General features: G+C 44.4%; 1 protein-coding gene across 1 annotated transcript in view; it reads right to left on the bottom strand.

Moving 5' to 3' along the window:
- The window catches only part of LOC146867398 (heparan-alpha-glucosaminide N-acetyltransferase-like), a 1,041,362-nt gene that overhangs the window by 561,509 nt on the left and 452,566 nt on the right, over positions 1–27,287 (bottom strand). The window contains exon 7 of the mRNA XM_085605125.1: positions 25,724–25,806. Within this exon, the coding sequence (XP_085461251.1) occupies positions 25,724–25,806 (83 nt within the window). The remainder of the gene's footprint in view (positions 1–25,723; positions 25,807–27,287) is intronic.

Genomic DNA, 27,287 nt, shown 5'->3' with positions numbered 1-27,287 from the left:
AGGCAGGCTGTTCTGAAGCTAATCCGCATTTCGACAGGAAGCCATTTAAGTTCCCTGAGTGCAGGAGAAATGTGGTTGAATTTCTTGATACCGGTGATCATTCTGGCTGCCGCATGCAGCGTAGTTTTGATGGGAGCCAGATGTGATTTTGGAATTCCTGATAGGACTGCGTTCCCCTAGTCCAGTCTTGACAGTACCAGAGTTTGGGTGGCCTGTTTGAGATCACTGTGCGGAATTAAGGGTTTTATTTTGTTCAGTAGTCTGAGGTTAAGGAAAGCGCTCTTGGCCGAATTCTTGATGTGTCTGGTCATGTTCAGTTTCGAGTCTAGAGTGATTGATGCCTAGTGATTTGACAGAGTCTGCTAGAGTGAGATTTCCTTTGAGCGCATCAACGGCCTTTAGCCATTCGTCAATTTGGGGGTTCTCTTCCTTATTCGAGATGAGGAGTGTCTCAGTCTTGTCCGGGTTTAGTTTAAGGTGGTTGTATGATAGCCAGTGTTGAACATCTCTCAGTACGTCATTGAGTCTTTGAATGTCTTTGAGGGAGGTAGTTTCCAAATAAATCTGAGTATCATCAGCGTAGAGATGGAAGCGGATGTTGGCTTTTTTGAGTAGTTTGGAGAGAGGTTCCACGTAGATGTTAAAAAGTTGCGGGGATAGCACTGAGCCTTGAGGGACACCCTTGTTGACTTGGTGTAGGTCGGAAGTGAAGTTTTTGATTTTGATTTTTTGCGTGCGATTGTGCAGGAAGGAGGAGAACCATTGGAGGACCACCTCGCCAAGACCGGCTCTTTCTTGGAGAGCCCTAAGGAGCACTTTGTGATCTACCGTGTCAAATGCTGCTGAGAGGTCAAGGAGAATGAGGAGGCAGCATTGGTCAGAGTCAAGTGATCTGTGGATATCGTCAATGATGTTGAGGATCGCGGTTTCTGTGCTACAGCTTTTTCTGAAGCCAGACTAGTGGGGGTCCAGGAGGTTGATGTTGTTCAGGTGTTGGGTTAGTTGTTGGAGTACGCATCTTTCTAGGGTTTTGGACAGAAGGGGGAGGTTCGAAACAGGTCTAAAGTTATTCAGCTCCGTAATATCAAGGTCAGGTTTTTTCAGCAAGGGTGTGACTTGTCCCATTTTAAGGCAGTCTGGAACTACTCCATTTTTCAAGGAGCTATTTATGATTGTGCACCAAAGCGGAGCTAGGGCGCGCTTCAGTTTTTTGGTCAGTAGGGGGGGAATGGGGTCTACGACATGAGCTGATGGTTTGGAGGTGGAGATCAGCGTGACAATTTAAGATTCTTGCATGGGGCGGAAGCTAAGCCAGGAATTGAAGGGGGTACAGGGAGAGCAGTCAAGCGTCCCGGACGTGATGCTCTTAGTGGGGTGCGTATTGATGAAGTCCAGTGAAAGTTCGATCTTAGTGATCTTGTCATTGAAAAAGTTGGCGAAGTTGTCGCAGAGTTCTTTGGACGCCTGTATAGAGGAGTTCACGGGTTTGGAGGTTTGTTTCCTGATGATGCTATAGAGCTCCTTGGGTCAATTATTTGCGCTGTCCAGCACTGAGCGGAAAAAGCTGGATTTCTTGTTTTTGATGTGATTGTTGTACTTCCTACGGGCTGTTTGGAGTTGTTCACGGAGGATGGAGGTAGGGTTATTCCTCCAGCTTCTTTCTTTGGCTCTTAGTTTTCTCCTTTCAGAATTGAGGTCGGAGTTGAACCATGACCTGGATGGAATGGCTCTGCTTTTTTTCAGCTTTAGGGGAGCTAGCTGGTCAAGCATGGTCACTAGCTTTGCGTTGTAACGCTCGCTGAGGTCGGTTGTGGAGAGGTGGTCGTTGGTGTAGGGAAGAAGCGAGCTTATACTTTCTTCAAGGACTACCATTGGAATATGGGAGAAGTTTCTGATCCATTTGGGAGGGTCTTGCATAGGCGATTAGGAGAGAGTTTGTTGGTTGATATGAAATAAGATCATGTGGTGGTCCGACCAGTCCACGGGGAGTATGTGGTTGATTGTAATTGCGTTTCGTTGGGCGATGATGGCATCCAAGGTGGCTCCTTTGTAGTGTGTCTCCTCCTTGCAGTATTGGGTTAAATTGTTGTCACAGAGGAAATTGGATAGCGTTTGAATTAGCGGGTTGTTAGTTTCATTTCACCGCAGGTTAAGGTCACCAAGAATTAGATTGTTGGCATCTCCGAGTGCACATTGGGCTATCAGGTCAGATAAGTGTTCCCCGAATGCGGAGGTGTTGCATGGGGGATGCTAGAGAAGGTGGCGAAGCAAAGTTCCGATATCTTTGGTCTTTATGTTGGTTGAAAGACATTCAAATGTGTTGTATTTGCATGATTCTATTTACGTGATGACCATGTTGTCTTTATGAATGATAGCTACCCCTCCCCCTTGTGAATATTGGAAATGCCGCTGACCCACTCGATCGTCAAAAAAAGGGACACTCCAGTGGCAATTGGGGCTTGTAAATATGCCCTTTAGTTGATAAAGGGAGAGAGGTTTCTGGGCTGAAGCCGATAATTCTTGAGTGGCTTATTCAGGAAGGCTGATGGCAGCCAAGAGTAGAGCTTCACGCTTTTTGTTCTCGTGCTAGAGGTAGTCCAACATGGAGTCGTTGACATCACTGCCTGATGGGAGAGCCTCACTTTACACAAAAACAGTGATTCCTGTGGGTACTTAGTGATTAATAATACAATCACAGTTAAATCGTGGGGTATAGAAATGTCAGAGACAGAAGGACATGTAACACAGAGTGTGTAGAGAAACAAGCTGTTTTATATAAGAAAATTCACATTTGTTATAATTTTTCAGTGCTGAGTGGCCCAAGTGAAAAAAGGCGAAACCTATGAGTATCGATTGTGACTTTTGTGATATAAAAACAAGGTTTCAATCTTATTACATAAACGACCATTCAATGGATACACAATAAATGTTAGCAGCCTCCTAGTATAATAGTAGGGACTGGGAATTGGTTCGCTTCAAGTTTTCGACGACATTTCGATCCAGCTAACAATGTGGGGTCCCATCAGGAGCTATCAATGGAGGCACACCTGTGGATGACTGACAGTTAATGTGGTGAACACCTGTTGGAGTGAGTGGTAGTCAAAGGTTCTCATATAGGGCCCGGCCGGGCACCTATGTAGGGGTGGGTACTGGCAGTCAATGGTTTTTGATGTAGTCAGGGTTAAAATCCTATATCCAGAAGACAGTGTTGCGTGTATGGACAAAGCCAAGGATAAATGGGGAGCCTTGAAATACTGCGGTAAATGTCAATCCATTTCTGTAGTGAATCCAGTGTGAAAAAATCCAATATGAGATGCAGAGCCAATCTGCTGTGGAAAATATTCACACCTGTGACTACCAGGAGAACTGCTCTCATCTGTCTCTGCTTGATTAATGGTAAGCTTTATTGTCTAAATTGTAGGTACCCCCCCCTCGAACCCCTGTGACCGTGAGCACCAGTGCTCCCACCATGTGACTGATAACTGAATACCCACACTTGGAGATTGTAAGCAGGGCTGACTTTAGTGCTGATGGTGCCCGGTGTGACAATCTGTTTTTGGAACCCTGCCCCAGTGTGACCTCGTCCTCCGATTCCCTCACTACCCCTGGCAAACTTGACCCTCGTCTCTCTATAGCCCCTCTCACACATACATTTCATTTGTTTTAAAGAGCTGGTAAAGGCTCGCTTTACTATTCCACTATTCCACTGAGCTATCCACATAAAATACAGATCTGTTCTTTGCAGCAGGCATATTAACCCTCTGCACTACTTTAAAGAGGGTCAAAACTGCCATTAGAGAAAACTTCGAACCCTGTCTCTAGCCGGAACATTAATTAGAAGAGTTATCATGACATTTTTACTGTTGCCTGAAAGCTGGACACACAAGGAACTCTGCAGCAGGTGCTTTTAAATCTTAACACAGCTTCCCGCATGGTCAGTGCTCCCCATCTAGGTCAGTGCCCAGTGCGGCTGCAGCATTCGCACTGCCCTAAAGCTGGCCCTGATTCCAACTGCATCTCACCTTTGGTAACACAAATGCTTGAAGAAAACATTGACTGAGAGTCTCACTAATAAATTTTGTGGGGACTTTGTTTAGAATATTTCAACCCACTTAATAAACCTGCCTAGACAACCTTCAGAACATGGACTGAAATACGGGTCACAGAACTAAGGAAAGCTGCTCCATTTCACAATAGTGAGCATGCACCTCTACTTAAATGTAAAGCTTAAGTTTATCCTAGTAGCATCCCAAGAATACCTTCCTCATAGTGCTGCATATTCCGTATGCATAGTATTGAGTGAGGTGTGATTAAAATACCTCTCTTTTTTCCAGTAGCGGCTGTCACAGACAAAGAATGGTGCGGCGGGTGGGGGTAGCGCGCAGGGGCCGTGTTAATAATCCTTTTTTTTTATTTACTCGATGCCGCCAGCCGCCTCCCGTGTCGCATTGCTCCTGCTGGCCTCTTCTTGTCCCAGCAGACTTAATTCCTAAGCTGCAGAGCAGCTCGGGATTGTCCTGAGCGGGCGGGAAAGACGCTCCTCTCAGGTCACGGAGTCTGTGGAGTTTCTCCAGCCTGGCTGCTGAACGCAGCTGGGCTGGAGAAACCTAAGTGCACATGTGTGTTTTGGTCGGCCTGAGATGGCTACCCAAACACATATGCGTACTTAGGGAGTGCACAAGCGCTTCTTCTCCCACCTCCTATGCCCCGCCCACTCCTGCACAAGTTGGCTCAGAGCCGGAAAACGAAAAACAAAAATTTTTATTTTTTGTTTGCAGGCTCTGCACCAGGCAGTGGGGCAACGCTTCTCCGCCAATGCGGAGGAGCTGCCACTGCTTTTTCCAAAAGGACTGAGCTGGGCTGGACATTTACTTATAGTGTCTGTTGTTTGTGTGCTTGAGTTCTGGTCATCTACCCCCTACACTATATCTCTGCGAAGTCCTGGTCTGCTCGCCATTGCTGCCCTGAGAGACAAGGTCGGAAGGGATGTTCTTCACCCACAACACCAGAGGCAGCATCCCCAAGTGTCACGATTGTGGCCCTACAGTCCCGCCTCTTCTTTACACTGAAAACAGAGTCTGAAAAACGCCAGTACACTGGTATTTCCAATTGAGTGCCCACTAGAAATCATCATTTTCCAGGTTCACACCAAGTAGACCTGTATTGTCTCAATGTCCACCCACTGGAGAAGCAATTTACTAGAGCAATTCCAATAGACAGACATTTTGCCAACGCACGTCATATTAGACAACTCACCAATAGGTACACATTTTACTACTGAACTACCTCTACACAGTTGCTTTGCAAATTGGCATTTCTAAATCGGTATTCTGCCCGTGTTTTCCCATTAGAAAGATATTTTGCCAGTGCGTGCCCACCAGACATGTATTTTCCAGTGACTATCGTTCTGTCAGACATCTATTTTCACATGAATCGCGAACACACCAGTCTCGTACTTAGCCACTAAGCTCCATCTACCACCTCAAAAGAATGACATTTCTTTCAAATCACAAATAAACATGGTTATGCCTTCGATCTGAAGCGGGTAGCAGAAAATAGGCAGCTGTGCTCTGTTTTGCTGAACTCCAGTCGGAATCTCACGCTGCTCTGTTCAGTACGTGAGCACGTCGCAGTCCATGCCACGCGCTGCCGCAGTTGGTGCCACCTTCAAACATCTGATAAGACTGCACCTCTCACACTGGCAGGCGCTGTCCTACTGCCGCAGCCTGGGGCCCGCGCGCCTGTGGCGTGCAAAGCGCGTCTCCGAGGCTGAGGTCATCTTTCCGGCACTTCGCGCCATGGCAGTCACTCCATGGCACGTGCGTTCCCTTGAAAAGGTCAGAAGCTTCCTTCGCCATGCTTTACACGTCCCACAACACCTAGTTAAGCTCTGGTGTGTCAATAAAACGTATGCGGACTAACTTTTGAGGCCGACCTGTAATTGCGAAAGCAATGCCAGAAGATGGGCGTCGTATTTTAGTGGTATTTATACAGTGCTTTCCATACCCCATGCAAAACCAGAATCCCTGTCTGGATTGACGGTTAAATAGTTACTCCCCTTGAATCAGTTATACAGCTCTTTGTAGCAGGCCCAGTTGTAGAGGCTGGTCCTGGCCCTCCCAAGACGGCTCCATGTAGGGGTTAAACCCCCAAAATAAATATATTTTCTAGCAAATATTTGGGTACAGGTGCTTTCAGTCGGTGTCACCAGGATTTTTTTACATAAACACATACTAAAACGCACACACACTCACTACGGCTCTGCTTTGAAAGTCTTCAAAAATGTTGGTTATTTTACAAAATATTGCCCCTTTAGCTTCTTTCATGTGTCCTGCTTGTCTTATAATATATTTTAACATTATATGCCAGCGTGATTGTCAGAAAATCTGAATCTCACCCCCCTCCCCCTCCAAACTTACCGACCAAGCTACACCCCTGGCTCTGTGGCCCACCCAAGGCCCGTTCACAAGCAAAAAAACACGTTTTGTTCTTTTCATAATGAAATATTCACACCACCTGCAGCCTCGATATCAAAGCCTAATTTTGCAATTTTATAATTGGGCTAATTTGGGGGCAGGAGCGAGGTGACAGGGGATGGTTGCTATTAATGTGCACATGTAAATGTAAGGGCTAATTTAGACACCCCTACTATATCGAAACCGCCAGCTCCGTCCCACAGTAATTAATAGATTAAAGCAGCTGATTGTCAGAAACAGTGTGAAAGATATTGCCATTGCAAGAAAAGTAAGTGAAAATAGCAAACAACCAGGATATATTTTAACAGAATTTTGTTTAATTGTATTCCTGCTGTGACGCTATTCCTTACTTTTGGCCAGGATCACTTGGATTATGTGGCTGGGGAAAACCAATTTACGCGGCAGCGTTGACTACACACATATGTACATATGTGTCTATGTTTATTTACACATATAAAATGTAAAACTATTATTAACGTGATGTTTTTAATTTATATTATAATTTACAATTTTTTAATTTAAAAATATAACAAGGAAATATATATATACGTGTATATATATATATACACACACGTATATATATCTACTTGTTATACATGTGTGTGTATATATATTTTAACACACACACACACATATATCTACTTGTTATATTTTTAAATAAATTATTTTAAAATTATAATATATATATATATATATATTCACTTAAAAAACCATAGGTTTCACACATGTTATAGTTAGCTGGACATTTCCCCCGTAAAAAACCAATGAAATTCCCCCGTTATGGTTAGTGCAGGCAACTATAGCTCACGCGACCGCAATCCTCTGCTGATGACGTCAGATATTACATCACTGATTACATATGTGTCTTTCTGAAAAATAAATATTTGTAATATATGTATAGCTAAAGATTAATGGAAGAAGACATGGGTAAATAGGTGTCTAAATACAGTGATGTAATATCTGACGTCATAAGCAGAGGATTGCGGTCGCGTGAGTTATAGTTGCCTGCACTAACTATAACAGGGGAATTTCATTGGTTTTTTACGAGGGAAATGTCCAGCTAACTATAACATGTGTGAAACCTATGGTTTTTTAAGTGAATATATATATATATATATATATATATATATATATATATATATATATATATTACCTACTGGCGGTTGCCAGTAGGTAGATATAGTTAGGCCCTATGTTCCATAGGAAATCTGCCACATTCCATTTGGAATAACTTTGGCGCCGATTGACGAATCTTCGCGAAATTTTCAAAACTTTTGGCCAGCTCCGGTCCGCTCCTATCCTGAAAGTTTCACGGTGATTCATCAAGCGGGGACCGAGAAAAAAGGGGGGTCCCAAAACACGTTTTCCCCATGTAATTTCCCATAGGACCTTTAGCCGCAGCTACAGTCCGAACTGCTGAACGGAATTACACCAAATTTGGCAAAGAGGTAGTCCTTAGTTCGGACTCGTGCCTTTTGCTTAAATGGTGTAAATCCGTTCAGTAGTTCCTGAGAAAACGACATTTAAAAGTACATATATATCTATGGCCTCGGAGGATCCGCGTACCCTAAGCGCAGCCTAAGCGTACCCTGCCGTGCACGAGGTGTATTCTAATTGGCTGTCAACACTCCAAATCAGAAAGTGTTGGCAGCCATCTTGTGCTTCGGTAGAACCGAGGCACAAGAAATCAGCAAAAGAAATGCGAAAAACGCAAAAAGGGGGCAGGGGGTCCCACAAGGACCCCCAGTGCCAAAAAAAACATTTTTTGTTTTTAAAATTGTCGAGATTTGCGCACCCAGCGTGAATTTCGGCCGAAAAAAAAAAAATTGAAGCGCAGGCTCCCGTGCTTCTCTGGTAATTGGCCCCCGGGGGGGGCAAATCCCATGGGGCATTTAAAAAAAATAGTGTGGGGGGGTCCCAATCCCCCCACACTGCCCCGGGGACCGCCACCCCCGGGGTTTATTAATATTGGGTGGGGGGGCTCTCAGGCTCCCCCAGCCCCGGGGACAGCCACCCTCTGGGGCTTATTAAAATTGGGTGGGGGGCTCTCAGGCCCCCCCAGCCCCGGGGACTGCCACTCCCCGGGGATCCTTCAAAATGTGGGAGGGGGGCCGCATGGCCCCCCTCCTGGAGCCTTATCTAGGCCCTGGGGACCGCCACCCCCCAGGGCTGGCTCCTGCAGTGTCCCGGGGTGCCCACCCCCGGGACACTGTAGTTTGCAATGACAGGGCGGGAGCCTCGCCGCTCCCACCCTGTCATTGCAAACTGCTTTCCTATTTGGAAGAGAGAGAGCAGGAAACCTGCTCTCTCTTCCAAATAGGAAAGCAGATTGTTTTTCCACAGGGGGAGCAGCATGTTGGCTGCTCCCCATGTGGAAAAGCAATGCCGGCTCCCGCAGGATGCGGGGAGCCGGCTGGGACCGTAGGGGGATTGGGGACCCCCCCATGGCAACCAACGAAGAGGGCCAGCCCCGGGGGATGGGGTCCCCGGGGCTAGTAGTGGCCCGGGAGGGAGGCCACGCGGCCCCCCTCCTAAAAAAAAAAGACGCCAAAAAAAAGAAACGGCCCGGGGGATGGGGTCTCCGGGGCCATAAGTGGCCACAGGATTGGGGCAAGGCAGCCCCCCCTCCAAAATTGTTTTTTTTTTAAAAAAAAGAGCCATGCCCTGGGGGATAGGGTCCCTAGGGCAAATTATGGCCTCGGGAGGGGGGCCACACGGCCCCCTTCCTGATTTTTATATATTTTTAAAAAAAATTGGGGGCAGGTCCTGGGGGATGGGGTCCCCAGGGCCAATAAATTAGAAAAAGAAGGGGGGCTTGCACCACTCTGCAAACGCGCCCCCAGGCGCGTTTGCAGAGGGGAACTAATTCCCCTTGAATACTGGGGGTCCCTGGGGGCCAACTAGCCCACCAGGAACCTCCAGTGTGTGCCAGGGGGCTGCGTTGCAGAGAGGTGTAATGAGGCCACGCCCCTTTTTACACCCCTGTGCAACGCAGCTCTGTGGTGCTTACTGGAGGTACCTGGTGGGCTAGTTGGCCGCCTGGGGACCTCAGGATTCAAGGGGACTTAATCCCCTAACTTAAAACGAGCCATGGGGCGTGTTTGCACAGTGGTGAAGGTAGGGGGCGGGGCCTGAGGTGAGATGTGTGCAAACACGCCCAGTGGCACGTTGTAAGTTGGGGAATTCATTCCTCTTCAATCCAGAGGTCCCCTAGGGGCCAACTAGCCCACCAGGCACCTCGACTAAGCGCCACGGAGCTGCGTTGCAGAGTGTTGTAAAAAGGGGCGTGGCCTCTGAACACCTCTCGGCAACGCAGCTCCCTGGTGCATACTGGAGATACCTGGGGGGCTAGTTGGCCACCAGGGGACCTCAGGATTCAAGGGGACTTAATCCCCCAACTTAAAACACCCACGGGGCGCGTTTGCACAGTGGTGAAGGTAGGGGGCGGGGCCTGAGGTGAGATCTGTGCAAACACGCACTGTGGCGCTTTTTAAGTTGGGGAATTAATTCCTCTTCAATCCTGAGGGTCCCTGGGGACCAACTAGCCCACCAGGTACCTCCAGTAAGCGCCACGGAGCTGTGTTGCAGAGTGTTGTAAAAAGGGGCGTGGCCTCTGAATACCTCTCTGCAATGCAGCTCCCTGGCGCATACTGGAGGTACCTGGTGGGCTAGTTGGCCCCCAGGGGACCTCAGGATTGAAGAGGCATTAATTCCCCAACTTAAAACGTGCCACAGGGCGTGTTTGCACACGTCACCTCAGGCCCCTCCCCCTTCCTTCACCATTGTACAAATATTCCTCTAAAATCAGCCGAACTACGAATTCCGATTTACTCACCTGTTATCAGGAGAGAACCCAGTGCTGCATCTTTTAGCCCAGCACTGACCCTGAAAAGTAATTCTAAGCGTACTTACCAGTAAATTGTATTTCCTTCCATAGGAATCTATTGTGTGGTTTTCAGCAGAAAAGTGTCTAAGTGTCAATTTTTGAAACGTACAAATATTCCTCTAAAATCAGCCAAACTACGAATTCCGATTTACTCACCTGTTATCAGGAGAGAACCCAGGGCTGCATCATTTAACTCAGCACTGCCCCTGAAAAGTAATTCTAAGCGTACTTACCAGTAACTTGTATTTCCTTCCATAGGAATCCATGGTGTGGTTTTCACCAGAAAAGTTTCTAAGTGTCTATATGCACAAACTAAAAATATTCCTAAAAAATCGTCTGTATGACTTAAACACATTCTTTCAACTGTTTACAGGAGGTTGACCAGTGCTGGGTCCAGGATCCACCACTGAGTAAGAAAAAGTAACGATAACACTACTTACCTGCTAAGTGAATTTTCTGCCATAGGATAACATTGGTGGTTTTATGGGAAAAAGTTTCTAAGTGTCAACTTTTAAAATACAATAATATTCCTTAAAAATCACTACTGTAACCAAAGCGCTTTTACTCAACTGTTTACAGGAGATGTCCAAGGACTGAATCTAGGATCCAGTCTTGTGTTTAGAAAAGTAATCCATAAAGTAACTAATTGCATTTAACTAGAAATTCACATTGAGCTCAATGTTGCTTTGTGTTTGAAATTGTGTTGCCCATTGCAACAACTGTAACTACTGTACTTAAAAGTCTGTTGCCTATTTGCCAAGTATTTTAACTAAAGTAATTCATTCTGAGAAAATATATTTTGTATTGTAATGTATAATGTCATGTATAATGTAATAAAAAAAATATATGTAAAAATAAATAGTTTAAAAAATGTAGTAAATCAGTATCAAAAAAATCAGTATAACAATTAATACATTCAAAATTGTCATTTAGAAAACCTTTGAAATTCACTGAAAAAACCATAGGTTTCAGGCCTGATATAGTTAGGAATTAGCATTTAAAAAACCTTTGAAATTCACTGAAAAAACCATAGGTTTCAGGGGCGTTATAGTTAGGAATTGGCATTTAAAAAACCTTAGAAATTCACTGAAAAAACCATAGGTTTCAGGGGCGTTATAGTTAGCTGGACATTTCCCTCATACAAAACCCTAGAAATTCCCCTGTTATAGTTAGTTCAGCTAACGATAACTCGCGCCCCCGCAATGCACTGCTGATGACGTCACATATTACATCACTCATGACATGGTCAGTGACATCACTCATGACATCACTGATGACATCTGAAATGACATCACTGATGACATCACTGATGACGTCATCCATGTGATAAATTAGTGCATCTTCTCACACCCTTTATATACTCAATCAAAATTTCAGACGTCCATTCTCAAAACCATAGATACTCCAATACCAATAACTACATACCCACTCATTGACTCCTAGATCTACACACACATCCACTCACTCACCTGTACAGTCACTCATACTTACAGTCACTCAGTACAGGACTATCATATGCATTTATACACCTACATAGACACTCACACACCACCAATCATCCATTGAGGTACTCTCACACCTAGTCAGTCATGCAAATAATTAATCACACTCCCATTTACTCACCTATGCAGTTAAATACACACAAGTTCACTTACTCATAAAAATAGTACCACATTCTTACGCTCTTATACAATCACTGATACAAGCACACACTCATCCATACAGCCACTCTCACAATCACACACTCTCACATATACCCACTTATATACTCTTACACACATATATACTGCCTTTCACATATGTAGTTACTCACACATGTACCACTGAGATATACATTCAATCACTAACACACCCATACATACACTCACCCAACCATACAGTCCATCACAGATGCACTCTTAAAACCATGCACCCATAGAATCACCCACTCACACATGTATGCACAGTCACACATACCCCACCCACACAAACACTCAGGCACCCAAACAGATACTCAGACAACCAATCAATAACCCATAGAGACACTCATATAGCTATTGACAAAACCATGCAGTCGCTTATACACCAACAGACAGACAGATACAAACATTCACACAGTTTAGTCACTAGTCTGCAGTAAGATACGTTTAATGACTCACTTATACAGTCAGTCACGCACCTACTAAATCATCCATTCACACACTTATACACCCACTCATTCTTCCATAGGTTTTCCCCTATATATATATTAAACATATTTAAAATTTACAGAAACACACACTCACTGGATGACGTCATCAGTGATGTCATCAGTAATGTCATTTCAGATGTCATCAGTGATGTCATCAGTGATGTCACTGACCATGTCATGAGTGATGTAATATGTGACGTCATCAGCAGTGCATTGCGGGGGCGCGAGTTATAGTTAGCTGAACTAACTATAACAGGGGAATTTCTAGGGTTTTGTATGTGGGAAATGTCCAGCTAACTATAACGCCCCTGAAACCTATGGTTTTTTCAGTGAATATATATATATATATACACACACACACAACAAATTAAAACTGTAACATAAACGGGATTTTTTGAAAACATACCAATTTAATTACACATAAAAAGTAAGCAATACAAAAGAATACATTTACTAAAAATATATTATATATTATATATATTACAAACAAAATAAAAGGAATAATTCATCTAATATTCCCACGCCAGTTGGTGCAACAGTAGGGAAAGCGTTGGACTCAGAAGGGGTAACATTTACAATTCCTGCTCCAGTCTGTGCAACAGTAGGGAAAGTACTTCACTTCAAACCCACACCTTATTTTAATTAAAATATTAATTTCATGAAATCATAAAACTATTAATTTAAAATTAAATATATACATTAAAAACAATTACAATTATTACATTTCTTTTAAATAATGAATATAAGATTTTTTTACTAAATAATTATTTCAATAAATTCCCACACTATATCCCACATACCTAGTAATGCACATTTAACATAAATCTAAATAAAAAATTATAAGTACACAATATACATAATAAATTAACAATTAATTAATAATAAATACATAATTTACAAATAATCAACTATCATTTAACTTCCCACCCCATACTACTACAAATCCAACAACCCACACCTACAATGTATTTTTTTAAAATAATAATTAGACAATTTACATAATTAATTAACAACTAATTAATTAATCATGAATCAATAATTGATAATTAATCAAGTACAATTTAATTTACTTCCCACCCTATACCCCTCCAAACTCAACAATCAGGTGCCGATTCCGATCCTGGAAAAACCGGGTACGAACCGTCGGTCGGAGTGTTTTCTCCGTCCGACTCGTACCCGGGAAAAAAACCCTACAAACGTGCAAGTACGATTCGTACGGAAACACCATTTCCGTACGAGTCGGACAAAACACCGACCGACAGTAAAATACATACGAATGTGATCCGGGACACCGCGGACGTGACGTCCGGACGGAGTTAGGCATGTTTTTACGTACCAGCAAGTACGATTCGTACCGACAGCAGTCCGGACGGCAATATTTTTACGGCACCCAAAAAGTGCCGGAAAAGGTAAGTACGCCGCGATGCGAGCGGTATAGGGGGCCCGGTACGTGCCGCCCCCCCCAGCCCCCATATGTACACGCCGTCCCCCCAGCCCCCCTGTGTATGTACGAGACGTACCCCCACCCGTGTATGTACACCCGTGTATGTACGAGACGTACCCCCACCCGTGTATGTACGGGACGTACCCCCACCGGCGTATGTACGGTGCGGACCCCCAGCGCGTAGCGCTGGGGGTCCGCACCATACATACATGGGTGGGGGTACGCTCCGTACATACACGGGTGGGGTGGGGGTCCGCACCGTACATACGCCGGTGGGGGTACGTCCTGTACATACACGGGTGTACATACACGGGTGGGGGTATGTCTCGTACATACATGGGTGGGGGGATGGCGCGTACATACGGGGGCTGGGGGGGACGGCGCGTATGCGGGCACATGTCTCCATGGTTGCTATAGAAGTTCGCTCCGTACGGTGTTTTTTCCATACGGTTGTACAATCAGACGCACGGGACGGATCGTACTTGCACGCTCGGACTTCAGTTTTGCGATTCGTACGGAAAATCGTCCGGGGACGTGTCGGACACTTTTCCCGACCCGAGGACATGTCGGGGAATTTTCCCAATGTGATTCGTATGTATTTTTTCCCATACGAATCGTACTTGCCAGTTTGTACGGTACTTGTACGATTCGTACGGAAAAAAATCCGGATACGATTTGTACGGGGAAAATTTCTCCAGGATCGGAATCGCACCTCAGTATCTAAAATGTAAATTAAAAAAATTATAATAATTACACAATTTACATAATTAACAAATGAATTATTTAATAATGTATTAATAATCAACTATTATTTAAGTAACTTCCCACCTTATACCCCTATAAACTCAAAACCAGCACCTAAAATATAAATTAAAAAATTATAATAATTACACACTTTACATAATTAACAGTTAATTAATAAGTTATCAATAATTCATAATTAATTAATTATTATTTAAGTAACTTCCCACACTATTCTACCACAAACCCAACAACCCACAACCAAACCATGACTTAAAAAATAGTATTTACACAATATACATGCTTAATAATCAAAAACATATTTAATATACATTTTTAGAAAATTATATATTAATTATACTCAATTAACTTCCCACCATGTACCCCTACAAACCTCACAACCCGCAACAACACTATAAATTACAATTTTAAAATTAAATTCAAAATCTAAATAACTTCAAATTATAAACCATATTTAAAACATTAATAACAATTACACAAACGATATAAAACATATACAATTAAAATATTATTTAAACACATAAAGAAACTTAAAAAACGATATTTCTTACCTTTAAAAGTCAATCTTTTTGTCATCAATATTTTTGCACACAACATTTCTGTCATGATATTAAAAATTCTATATTTCTGCAATTCGATATTTTTAACTCGATATTTTGTCCGAATGCCCGATTACATGGCAAATGTGGCAAATCCATAATTATGTGGAATACGCTGCAGGATTCTAGTGGTCCTACTTATTGCACTATATTAAGTAAAAAACTCTGACAATGGCAATTTTTGGACCGTTCTAAAGTGAAAAGACTTGTCCAGTTTCACTATTACAACACAGATACAGAATAGAAGGAGCAGTTCAAGCGCCTACTATGCAAAGAAACGCACTGGCAACCATTACAAGGCAACACTGCCAACATGTGCTGCCACTGTTCCGCATACTCTCATTCTCCAGAGGTACTCGCAGAAGTAGGAGCACGCTAATAGAAATAGAAGGAACATAAAGAGCATACACCCCATTTTGGGGCATTGGTGACTGTGCATATATTTTCTCCCAGCAAATTATTACATTTTGTCACATGAATAGACAGAAATGGATTATAGTCAGGGCCACTGGAATTCTGCAATTCTGCAGCTGCAGAGTTTTTAGCTTAAAATGGATTTGCCACATTTGGCATACAATCCCTCATCTGGTGCATAATATGCAGATTTCAATAAAAGGCATCTTACATGGATTAAATGTTACTAAAAATGCAGTGATGAGTTGCTGCACAGGGGTAGACCCTCCTCACCTTTCATCTGCTTATTGCTGTGGCTGGTACCAATGACGTGAAACCTTTTTCCACACAGTGTTAGCAGGTGCAAAAATGACAAAATAATAAAGTAATACTACCCCACATTATGTTGCATAATTTAGTCAACCCTGCTGCACAATTTCGTCCTCCTCTGAAGCATAACTCCGGAGGCTCTGATTATAGCACTGCTGCTCTTTCGGTCCTAAACTGATAAGAGAGAGAGGGTGATGTGGAGAGAGGGGAAGGGGAAGTAGAGAGGCAGGAAGGCACTAGGGAGGAGGCTGAGGCAGGAGGGGGATAGTGAGGACAAAAGGTAGGTGGTGATGGGGAGAGAAGGAGGACGAGTCGAAAGACAGAAGAGGCTGTGCAAGAATGAGAGGAAGGAGAAGAACAGAGAAAAGTGTGAAGAAGAGAAAGAGGAATAGGAGATGTAGAGACAGAAGAGTGAGGTGGAGAGAGAAGGGCGAGGTGGAGAGAGAAGGGTGCGGTGGAGAGAGAAGGGTGAGGTGGAAATTGAGTGAGGAGGAGAGAAAAGAGCGAGGTGGAGAGAGAAGGGTGAGGTGGAAATTGAGTGAGGTAGAGAAAAAAGAGAGGTGGAGAGAGAAGAGAGTGGTGGAGAGAGAAGGGCGAGGTGGAGACAGAAGGGTGAGGTGGAGACAGAAGGGTGAGGTGGAGAGAGAAGGATGAGGTGGAGAGACAAGGATGAGGTAGAGAGAGAAGCGTGAGGTGTGGAGAAAAGGGTGAGGTGGTGAGAGAAGGATGAGGTTGAAATTGAAAGGTGGAATGTAGTGAGAGTAAGTTGACGCACAGTGAGAGGATGGCAAGGACAGGAAAGAAAGAAAGTAGGTTAAGGTGGAAAGAGAGGCGGTGAGGGACGAGAAATGTGAGAGTGCAGTGGAGAAAATGAAGGGACACACGGAAACAGATAGCTAAGTAGGAGAGAGAGTAGGAGGATGTGAAGAGAGAAGAGATGTGGGAGAAAGTAGAGGGTGGCGTGAGCAGGGCAGCGAGGTGTAGTGGAGAGAAAGGAGGATGACGTTGGAAGAGAGGAGGGTGACACAGAGAGAAAGGAGGGTGAGGTGGAGAGAGAGCGGAAGAGGTCAAGGCCATAGGTTTCAATATGTAGAAATACACAGTTAAAGTACTAGACAGAACCCAGCAGTTAGTAATGTATGCAGCACACACCCCTACAACACCACCCAGCCTGCCATGACCCAGCTCTCGGACACCTGGGAGTCTCTGGACACCCCACTCATCTTTATGGTCTACCCATTTCTTCTTTATGGCCCACCCAGATCCCAAGTCCTGGACCCAGACCTGCTTTGTGGCCCTGACTGGGTCATGTGGCACACCGATTTTCATTGGGTTCTTGGGCAACCTTCATGCGTGCTGTTATATGTAATCTAGTCTACATGGGGATAGCTGGGTGCAGTGTGTGACGTTTAATGCCCGGTCTTCATCTCAATACCATGCAGTTCTATGCATTGATGAGAAGGGGGCAGTGTCTCACCATGCCCTAAGTCTTCCCCTCAGTCAATGACGTAGGATGTTCTCCTGCAGCAAGAGGGTTTACATCTACAACAGAGATTGTCTACTTGAGAGCCAAACAAAATTATATATAGCACCTTCCTCACGGGGCCTCATTCTGAGATGGAGGTAACCGGAAGAGGAGATACCAGGTCCAGATTTACTGGTATAGACTTGTATTTCTATTTCGGTTACCGGCAATCAAAAATGACAGGGTCCAGAACTAGGAAAGTCCCAGAGATTACCAGGTCCATTCCCCCATGCGGGTCCATGACTATGGGCCTGTTACAGCACACATGTTCAGCAGGGCTCTGAGTGATATGCCATGTAGCTATTTACGAGGCAACGAGGGCAGCAAACTCTCTGAAAAAGATGCACAACAGAACTGGATTTGATGCATCACAATTTGCTTCAATCCTTTTGCACAGCCGTACAGTGGTGGGGATGCAGGTCCTTGTCTCTATAACTAATATAATAACTACCAACCTAAGCTCTGACCACCAGAATGGTTATTTGATAGAATTCAAGAAGAACCTACGTCTACTTAAGCGGATGACCACAATTACTAAACTACGGATGAGGAGATACAGGAGTACATAGATCTGTCATCAGAGAAATTAACAGCTCCAGCACCAGGCTGATCAAAAAAAAGTCTTGTCTCCAGCAGATCTCAGAGTAGAGCAGTTCCTTCTCCACGTCCAACTCTCTATTCAGCACAATACAGGGGAAAGCTGTCAATTGATCTCAGACTGGGAGAACAAGGACTGAAATGAATAAAACAATGCTAGCACCTGTATCCTCTCAGGAGTATTGGACGAGGAAAGTGTCAGCTCTATATGGGCATCCCTATTAGGGAGGCAATAACGCAGATCTGACTACGTGTCCGAACTTCAATCAATTTGTAATCCGCGAGCCAAAATCCATGCGTAGCCTATATCAATATCGTGGATATTTTGAAAACATTATCATATATTCCTCTGTATTACAGTATTATTTTTTTATATAAAGATATGGGGTCCTTGAATCCATATATATATATTTTTGATGAAGAGAATTTTGTCATTGAGGGGATTAAATAGGATACTGAACTAAGGGCCATATGTATCAACACATTTTTCCATAGACACAGAATGGGTAACACCCTTTAATACATCTGGCCCTAAATCCTTTTGTTATAGGTAAGATGGAAGTGCAACACTTCATCTAGTGGTACACAATTGTATCTAGGAGGATTTATGAGATAACAACAGGAGCCAAAACTGGGTGGATGACAACATTGAGATATTGATCAAGTGAGTGATACTATTTTCAGGCCGGGGATTTTTACCTGGGAAAGAGGAGGACAATATAGATTATGTTTATCCTTAAAAATAAAAAAAATTAAACAGTGTGTTCTAGAATTGAGAGAGAGGGGTTTGCAAGGTCAAGGCAGTTCAATACATTCAAAAAAGGTAATGGTGAGGTGTGTGCCTTTTTTCACGCAGCACTGTGCACTGTCCTCTCGCAGTCGAATCTCCTGTAACGGGGACAACAGGTGCAGGGTTGGTCGCCTTAATGCACTATCACTTGCAGTAAAATGACTTACCCATAACTGAGAAAAAGTCTTTAATGAAAGTGTCAGTGCATAAAAGCAGACCTTGCTGCTTAAAGTATAAGTACCAGACCTATAGATGCCCCTTACTTTTCCAAAAGCTTTGACTTTACTTTGAAGCACGGTCCAGCATTAAAATAAAGCACCCACATACATTTAGTGGCAAACCATGAGACAGTGATTGTCAGCACAGGTTGTCAGGGTAAAGGATTACACAGGAAGGCAAAAACTAGCTCATGATGTACTCTGAAGTCTGACTGGAGCTCTGTCTAGGACAGAGCACAGTTTACCCACGCAGCGCTGCACTTAATATCTGGCCCTCTGACAAATAACACATTGAGTCACATCGGGTATCAGCAGATGAACAGTTAATCAGGGAGGCGGGAGGGTCCACATTTCCTACCAATTGACACGTTTTCTCAAATCAGAACACACATGACATTATACTCTCCATCAGGTCTCCTACATTCAGCGTAGCGCGGGTTGCCAGGTCTGGGGTCAACATTTTAAAAGAAAGTATTGCGCCCCGTAACCAGTGGACCGTTATCTCAGAAAATGCTAACGATGCATGGTTTAGGGGGTGCAATACTTTAAAATTAAAATTGTGCCCCTTGGGATTTTACGCCTGGGCAACCGTCCCTGTGGACACCCCTCACTGTACACCACTGCCTACAACATCCCAAAAGACATTCTAGATGGACATGCAGCAGCCACCATGAGGTCCCCCTGTGTTCTATGCTGAATCCTTCAGTTTTGCCCGTGCAGTGTCTCTGGCAATCCACCCTATTGCCGTCTGTGTTGAAAAACTGCACCCATTCTGTATCCGTGCACCACACACCATTCATATACTCTTACGATGAGCAAAAGAAAGGTGCGCTCACACATATCCACTCAACCCTATCACAGTTGGCAGTATGACGTGGCTACACCATTTATTGACGGGGCGTGTGGTGTGAAACAATTCGTTAGCGGCTCTCTAGCAGAAAGTAGATGATACTGTGGTTAAAAGCTACATTTAATTCCGGTTAGTTCCTCGTTGTCTATGTTTTCTATATTGGTGAGCGCTGGCGAGTGAGTCATTCAGGCCCCTTTGGTGGATGTAAAATTGTAGTCCTACATCTGTGTTTGTGAAATGTCCTTGTTTTTGGTTTTACCATGGCAAGCACAGTTCAAGACTTCATCTGGTGAGGCTTTGCTTCTCATGCAGGGGTACCCCCAAGAGAAGTGATTGTCATCAGGTTCAAATAGACTTGTTGTCCAATGGCTGGATTTTTCTCTTTACCACTCACAGCTGCCATTGGTTCTGAGTGGCAGCATGGAAACATGGCCGTACCCATGCATAGCCCATTCCCTCCCTACTAGAAGGTTCCGCACTAAGTGGCAGGATATCCAGCGAGTGAGGAATAAAGCTGCAGAGCATACATTCCCTCAGAGCTAAAAGGCTCACCCTAGTAAACTGCTCTGTCACCGGATAGGAAACCGATGGCGAGTGGTGGTGAGCGGCAGCGTGCACCCTGAGTGGCACTGGAGAGGTTTTCTTCTTTCCACTTTGGCCTCATCTGTTTATTTTTTTTTAATTTATCAGATTAGTGAAGTGTGAAGCTGGTAGGGTGACCTCCTTCCTCAAAGTCATTATGGACATTGTTTCCAGTCCTGGACCTTTGTGTGCTAACCTAATGCTTTCCGGGTGGTGTAATCTTATTTTGATTCCTTTGAACTAATTAGATTAACACACATGAAAATAATGATTCGTAAGTGAAAAGATAAAAAACTTTGTGCACGTTGAAAAGCCTTTGACTTGCAGCATCACACATGCCTAGAGAATACGAGCACTTCTTTGCAATGGTGCAATACACTTAATGACGGGATACCTTGCTTTTCAGCCGGAAACATATTGTGACAGAGTGTCTGCAAGTCTAGCCATTCTTTTCAAGCACTGTGTAGTAATGATGATCCAGTAGCCGAGATGTAGATTAAGATGATTTATTAAGTCTTAGTTGCAAGTTGGTAAATCCATGTACAGCAGCCCCACCAGGAGCAGGGCCTGCTGCTCAGCCCATACTCCAACTGTCACACCTCACCACACAGGCACCCAAACATTCCATCCATCATTACCACACCAACAATCCATGCAGAAAATTCACACTGGCTGAGGAGCTAGGAGCAAAGCAACAGGGGAGATGCATAAATACATATACAAGATACTACCCACCGACTGTTGGCCTCATTGGGTGTTTAATATCCAATGGGGAAGTCTTAATTTTTGGCTTGGATTTTATTTATTAATATGCAAAGAGATTCTGTGTTTCATTTTTGGCACCTCATTTTATATATACAAGCATCTGACACCAAATAGCACTCTTGCCACTTGTGCCACGGGCTGGAGAAGGTCCCTTAATGAAGTCCAGTATGCGTATAGCTAACTCATGTACTGTACACAGTGGCATAGTCGGAGTAAGATAGTGTAAGGCGCGAAAGGCAATTCACTTGACCCATTCCTGCATTGCTAGCAATCACCAACAACAGGCATTCCAGAATGTTCCTTTGTTTGATGCTGTCACCTTGGGTCAGCTTGTGTTTTGACATATATTGATATATTGTGACAACGTTCACGGATACATTACACTGCAAGGCACTGAGCCTCAAGACAAGCGCTCATTGTGACTAGTGAACACAGACTAAGTTCTACTGACATCCCGAGTCCAGTTTAGCTCAGTTCTTTTAATAACAAAAGTGTGACACAGTCATTCTCTGGACCACAGCTTGTCCTACATCTGTGACTGATGATGCTGCCTGCGGTCACTCAGTAATGAAGCTGACTGTCTCTCTGAAATATGACTCACTCCCCCAGCTCTACTGTCTTTTCAAACTCACAAGCCTGTTAAAACAGTTCTCAACGTTCCTATTGGGTAGAATATTTGTGAGACAGAAGCTCATTCTCCACAATTAGTCTTTTCACCAGCCCTACACCCCCAACTCTTTCATGATCAGTCCTTGCAAGGCCTGAACAAGAAAAAGCAACAGGCGTTAGAGGCCGGGTTGGCAGGTTATTCCACCGGGCATTTCCCTGTCAGTCACTCGGCCGCAGCCCTTTGAGGCAGGTTTTGAAAGCGCAGGGTCGCTGCTAGTGGCTCTGTCACTTTCCCAGCTCCCAGAGGTTACCTGCAGCGGGCACAGACGGCTTAAATAGAGAGAGGAGAGAGAGAAATGGGGGGAGAGAGAGAGAGAGGTCAGAGAGGGAGGATAGGAGAGCAGAGAAGGGAAGAGAGATAATGGATGGATGAAAAGAGAAATATAAAGCGAGTCGACTAAGGGGGCGGGGCTTGTTTGGACATTTCTGCCAGTGATGCTTTTGGTACCTCAGTCTGAGCCCGGTTGCCCGCCACTTGAACCGCAGCCCGACTGCCCAACGGCAGTCATCGACAAACACTATCACTCATTGTTAGAGGGCGCGCTAGGAGTTAACTGAGAGCCCTCACCACAGACTGTTTTTCTGTTTAGCTCAGCAAACCTAATTTATTAAAACCTATTTATGTGCACAGCCATGCCACAGCATCCAGCGAGGAGATAGCAGAGAGCTAGGAGAGAGTTTATTGAATCAGGAGATAGTGAAAGGAGGTAATGGCCTGACTCGGGGAGTGAGGTGGGGCACAGAGTGGGCAGCGCCGTCGATAAACATCTCGCGGAGGAACATCTTCGTCACTGAATGCCCTGTTGCTGCGTCGTGGTGGAGAGGTCTGCCTATTTACAGCTTTGGCACAGTACTGAGAGCATCGACACCTGAGGGCGTCGTGGTACCCGTGAAGTGCATATAGTTTAAAAAGTGGAAGAGAGAGCTTCTCCCTTCACTGCTTTTCTTGGGTCCTTCTGGGCCCACCTCCATCAGCGATTGAAATGGAAAAATAGAAGTGCAGGTGCTCTGTACCAGAGTACTTGCTTAATTCTGAGAAGTGCCGGTACTCTCCACTTAAAAAGTATTACCATGCAGCGCGCGCAACGAAATTCGTTTTATTTATTTAAATGTGTACTTATCTCCGATCATCTATATTCCGGTGTTTACATTTCCCCACCCTGCCCCTCCCCCGCCCCGCCTCACCGCCCCACGGAACTCCCTCCACGGACCGCTACCTACTTTCTCTTGAGAAGTGCCGGTCCTCTCGCTCTCAGTACCGGCCCATTTAAATCACTGCCTCTTGTGAGCAGTACAACAGGTGTGATTCTGGGCACATACTCCATGATGGCCGTCCTGTTGTGCTGCCAACATTGCATTCAGTTATAGACCGTGCCGGAAGTGGATAACAGGAAATGGGGTGACTGTAATATATTGAGTACAGCACAAGATGTCAAGTCCATTGCCTCAAGGCAGGAAGGTTGCACCTTCCCTCACAGTGTTTAGGAAAGATAATAACTTAGAACACATCCCAACCACAGCACACCAAAGCACGCAAGATTATGTCAAAATGACTCTTAAATTATTCCCAAAGTCTATTCAAACTATTTTACATGTCTATATGTTTTTTAGTAAATACCAATTAAGTTATACAGGTGCAGTTTTATAGATGCAATCTCCATGTTCAGTCCAGGGCTATGTTGAAGATGCAATTTGGGTCGATGGTGCATAGGGAAGTGTTTTGCTCTCAAGGGTATAGCAAGGCATTACAAGGACCCGCTAAAAGAAGGTGATGGAGGAACATGTTGCAGTTATGTCAGAGGCGTATGGTCGGGTCATTAAATATTTTCAAAAATGTATGGTTTTGTTTGTTGAGGTAGCCTGTTGTGGGTGTAACATGGAAACCCCTTTTTACAGCACATCAGGTGTAGTATCAATCTTTTAAGTGGGTACCCTACACCGAATTTGTTGGGCCCAGCTCTTTAATTCTATAGTGTAGGTATCAGTTTGGTCCTGATAAAAGGCCATTGACCCTCCTGGCATCCTAGGCATGAAACAACATGTCAACTTCAATCTACATGCACCATAGCTATTAGGGCTCATAATTACCCTTTTGCATCCAATTTGTTTTTAAAGTGTCATGGGACCATCATTTTACTGTAATTCTTCCAGTTCCCAGAGACTCTTTTAACCCCTATCTCACAAACCTAAATCACACCCCTCCCCACTTGCATTCATCATATGGCTTAACGATCAGAAGATCTCCGCTAAAGAGTCTCCTTTGAGGGGCCCGCCGGGCATTGCAGTGCCGGCCCGACGAGGTGCGCCCAATGATGAAGCATGACACCCTACCAGGTGTGTGAGGACACTTTGATCTGCTAACTCAGATCCCCAGAGATCAAACTGGTCAGACTCCTTACTCCACCTATTAGGGCTCTCCCCTTTTCTGTAGGAAAAAATGACCTCTGTGGTTTTTTGTGGGTCTCAAAAGACCATGTATTAATTAGCTGGCTGCATGTCGGGATGAGGGTATCGTATATTACTCCCTCGAACTGGCCTCTCCTCAGCCTAGTATCCCCCTAATGGACTATGCTTGCTTAATTTTAATCCTCTGATTGGCCCAGATTCTGGAACCAGACAGCCACTTCTGCACTCACAGAAAAACCACAAAACTATGTGATTGCATCTCTCTCTCTCAGTTTTTAAACACAAGGCAGTGCAGATCCAGGAACTAAGAATGGTTAAATACACTGAAGGCAGATGAGGAGGAGGGCATAAGGACAGGCATGGCCACACGCAACTTTCACATTTTGGTAGTAAATATTCAACTGTTCCCAAAGTATCAAGGATACTGGTCCCCCGCTACGCACATGCAGTGACTTTCACAAATCAGCTACTCGCATCAGAAGAGGGTTATAGATTCCCTGCTACTCACCCCACATGATGGTTACAGATCTGTAGTTTATCTCACAGTTTCATGGTTACCTGTCTCTAAGCACTAACAGACCATGACTCGTGGAAGTGCAACATGGGGGTTATTTACATGCTCCTTGCGCCGCTGGTACGTCACTTTTTCCAATGTTAAAAGTGACGCGCCGGCAGCGCAAGAGGCTTGTAAATCAGGCCCAATACTGGTGTAGACAAGGACACAATTTTCCCCACCCTCTAAAATCCTCCTCAGACGCTTGGTCTCACTTTCTACACTTACTTTGTAAAATTTAAAGCTGGTAAGAACATACTTGCCAGGGCTGCTTTTAGCTCACAGTCCACCACTGCCAGTGACCACCCACGAGGACTGAAGGTACTTCCACCACATGAGAGTTACCAACAGCGTCACAAAGTCAATGCTATGGATAGGTTGTGAATTAAGAGGAATCTGCCTAAGGTGTCTGGGGTGGTTGGTGGGAATATTACACTATGACACCTATTTACAAGGGAATGCTGATTTAATTGATGAACAAAATTGCAAAAAACGCACCTCATGGGCTTCCTTTGCCAAGAAATGCATATTGTGTCCCTGAGAGGAAATTGGGAATGCCCACCTCGAAGGATGGAACAGTAATTGTGGAATCCATTGGGGCTTAGATCTTTTTTACTTTTATTTTCTGTCAAGAAGGGGCTGAGTGACCAACCCTTGAAATAAACACTGTTGAAATTCTTAAATGAGTAATTTAAAGAACATATTTACCCTCGAAATGTGTCCAGAGAAAGAAGACGTCTGGATTTGGGTTTGTCGACTTTAAGACTTCCGTGAACCGCTGGACCAGCATCCTGAAACAGAGAAAGCACATTTTTCACATCACCCATTGCCGCCCAATGCATATTCTACCCAACGCAGTACTTGGCGGGTCTTGTTTGTGGCTGGAAGTCAGATGTAGGCCTATTGGCAGGGCTTTAAGTGGGCCGGGTCTCACCGGGTCTGAGCATCTGCAGTTTTTTAAGGGGGCCTCGAAACGGGTCTCTATCGGGCTTTGTTTTGTGCCCTGGCACAGGCGGTCCGTTTTTTTCCGAGCGTTATAGAGGAAGGGAAATCCTTTAAAGAGAGTCATTTTCTCTCTGGATTCCCCTTCTCTTTTTTGAAACTCAGGAGCAGCAACATTGTCGTGGTGTCACCAGGGCTTTCAGTGGAAGCCTTTTCAATATTACATACAAGCCTTAGTTGCTGCTTATTTATCTTATGCAACTAACAACCATTGACAACGCCAATAGTCCTGACTTGTTGTAGGTATGATGTTACTTGTTGTATCATATATCTAGATGCATTGACAGAAACAGCAAAATACCAGTCGGGTGGCACACTATGCTAAGAACAGATTTTTAGCTTATGTGTTTTTAAGCCACGCCCTAAATTACATTGGCCACGCCCCTTTGAGAGACCCCCAGTTTTTTCATCCCACTTAAAGCCCTGCCTATTGGGAAATAGGGTGAATTCCTGGTGGAATGTGCTTTATAGAGCATGGAGACTCTGTCCCAATCCTTTACCATGTCGCCTACAAGATGAACAGTGGACAGGCTCCACTGGGGAAAAACAAAACAAAAGTCTTGTGGGTTCCCTCAGCCTACACTCTCTCACCATTCCTTATCACTGGAAGGCTACCTGCATGTAAAATGGACTCTGCTGTTCTCTGGGCCTGGTTCCTTGGCCAGCAGAGCAGCTGCATTGTGAAACCAAATACACCCAGTGTGACATTCCTACCTTTCATTTCACCTTTTGGTCTGCATGCAATATTTGGCAACCCAATATACACAACTGGTACACGGCCTTGTCGCAGGCCACATTGAAGCCTGTGGGTGAAATGTCTCAAGCTCGCCTTGTGAAAGCATTTCATGCTGGGTCACAAACACGTTTCATGCAGCGACAAATCCTGCCGCAAATGCCGTTTCTTGTAATACTTCTCGTAATACTTCCAGTAAATGGCAACCTTCTCATTTTTTCACCAAGCCGAAACAGAATTACACAATTTACTTCAAGTAATTCAGCTTCACCCTCAAAACTATGAAATCACCTCTCATCCTTTTCATGGGGCAGGTCATACCTGAATAAACAAACTTGTTACTACACAATGGCAAACCACGTTTTGTTTCCTCACAATTGCAAACTACTTTCTATAGGCAAGTTGTCTGTTAAAACAACATAAGTGAGCACATCGTTGTCTAGTTGTTTGTTTTTACTTAGGCGATGCATTAAATACAGAATGCCACTCAAACCAAAAAGACCTCGATTTCTGCCACTTCCATCCACCTGCTTAGAC

The sequence above is a fragment of the Triturus cristatus genome, chromosome 1_2 (assembly GCF_964204655.1).
Source record: "Triturus cristatus chromosome 1_2, aTriCri1.1, whole genome shotgun sequence".
Classification (NCBI taxonomy): Eukaryota; Metazoa; Chordata; class Amphibia; order Caudata; family Salamandridae; genus Triturus; species Triturus cristatus.
The sequence above is the reverse complement of the archived record's forward strand: the minus strand, read 5'-3'. Positions and strand labels throughout refer to the sequence as shown.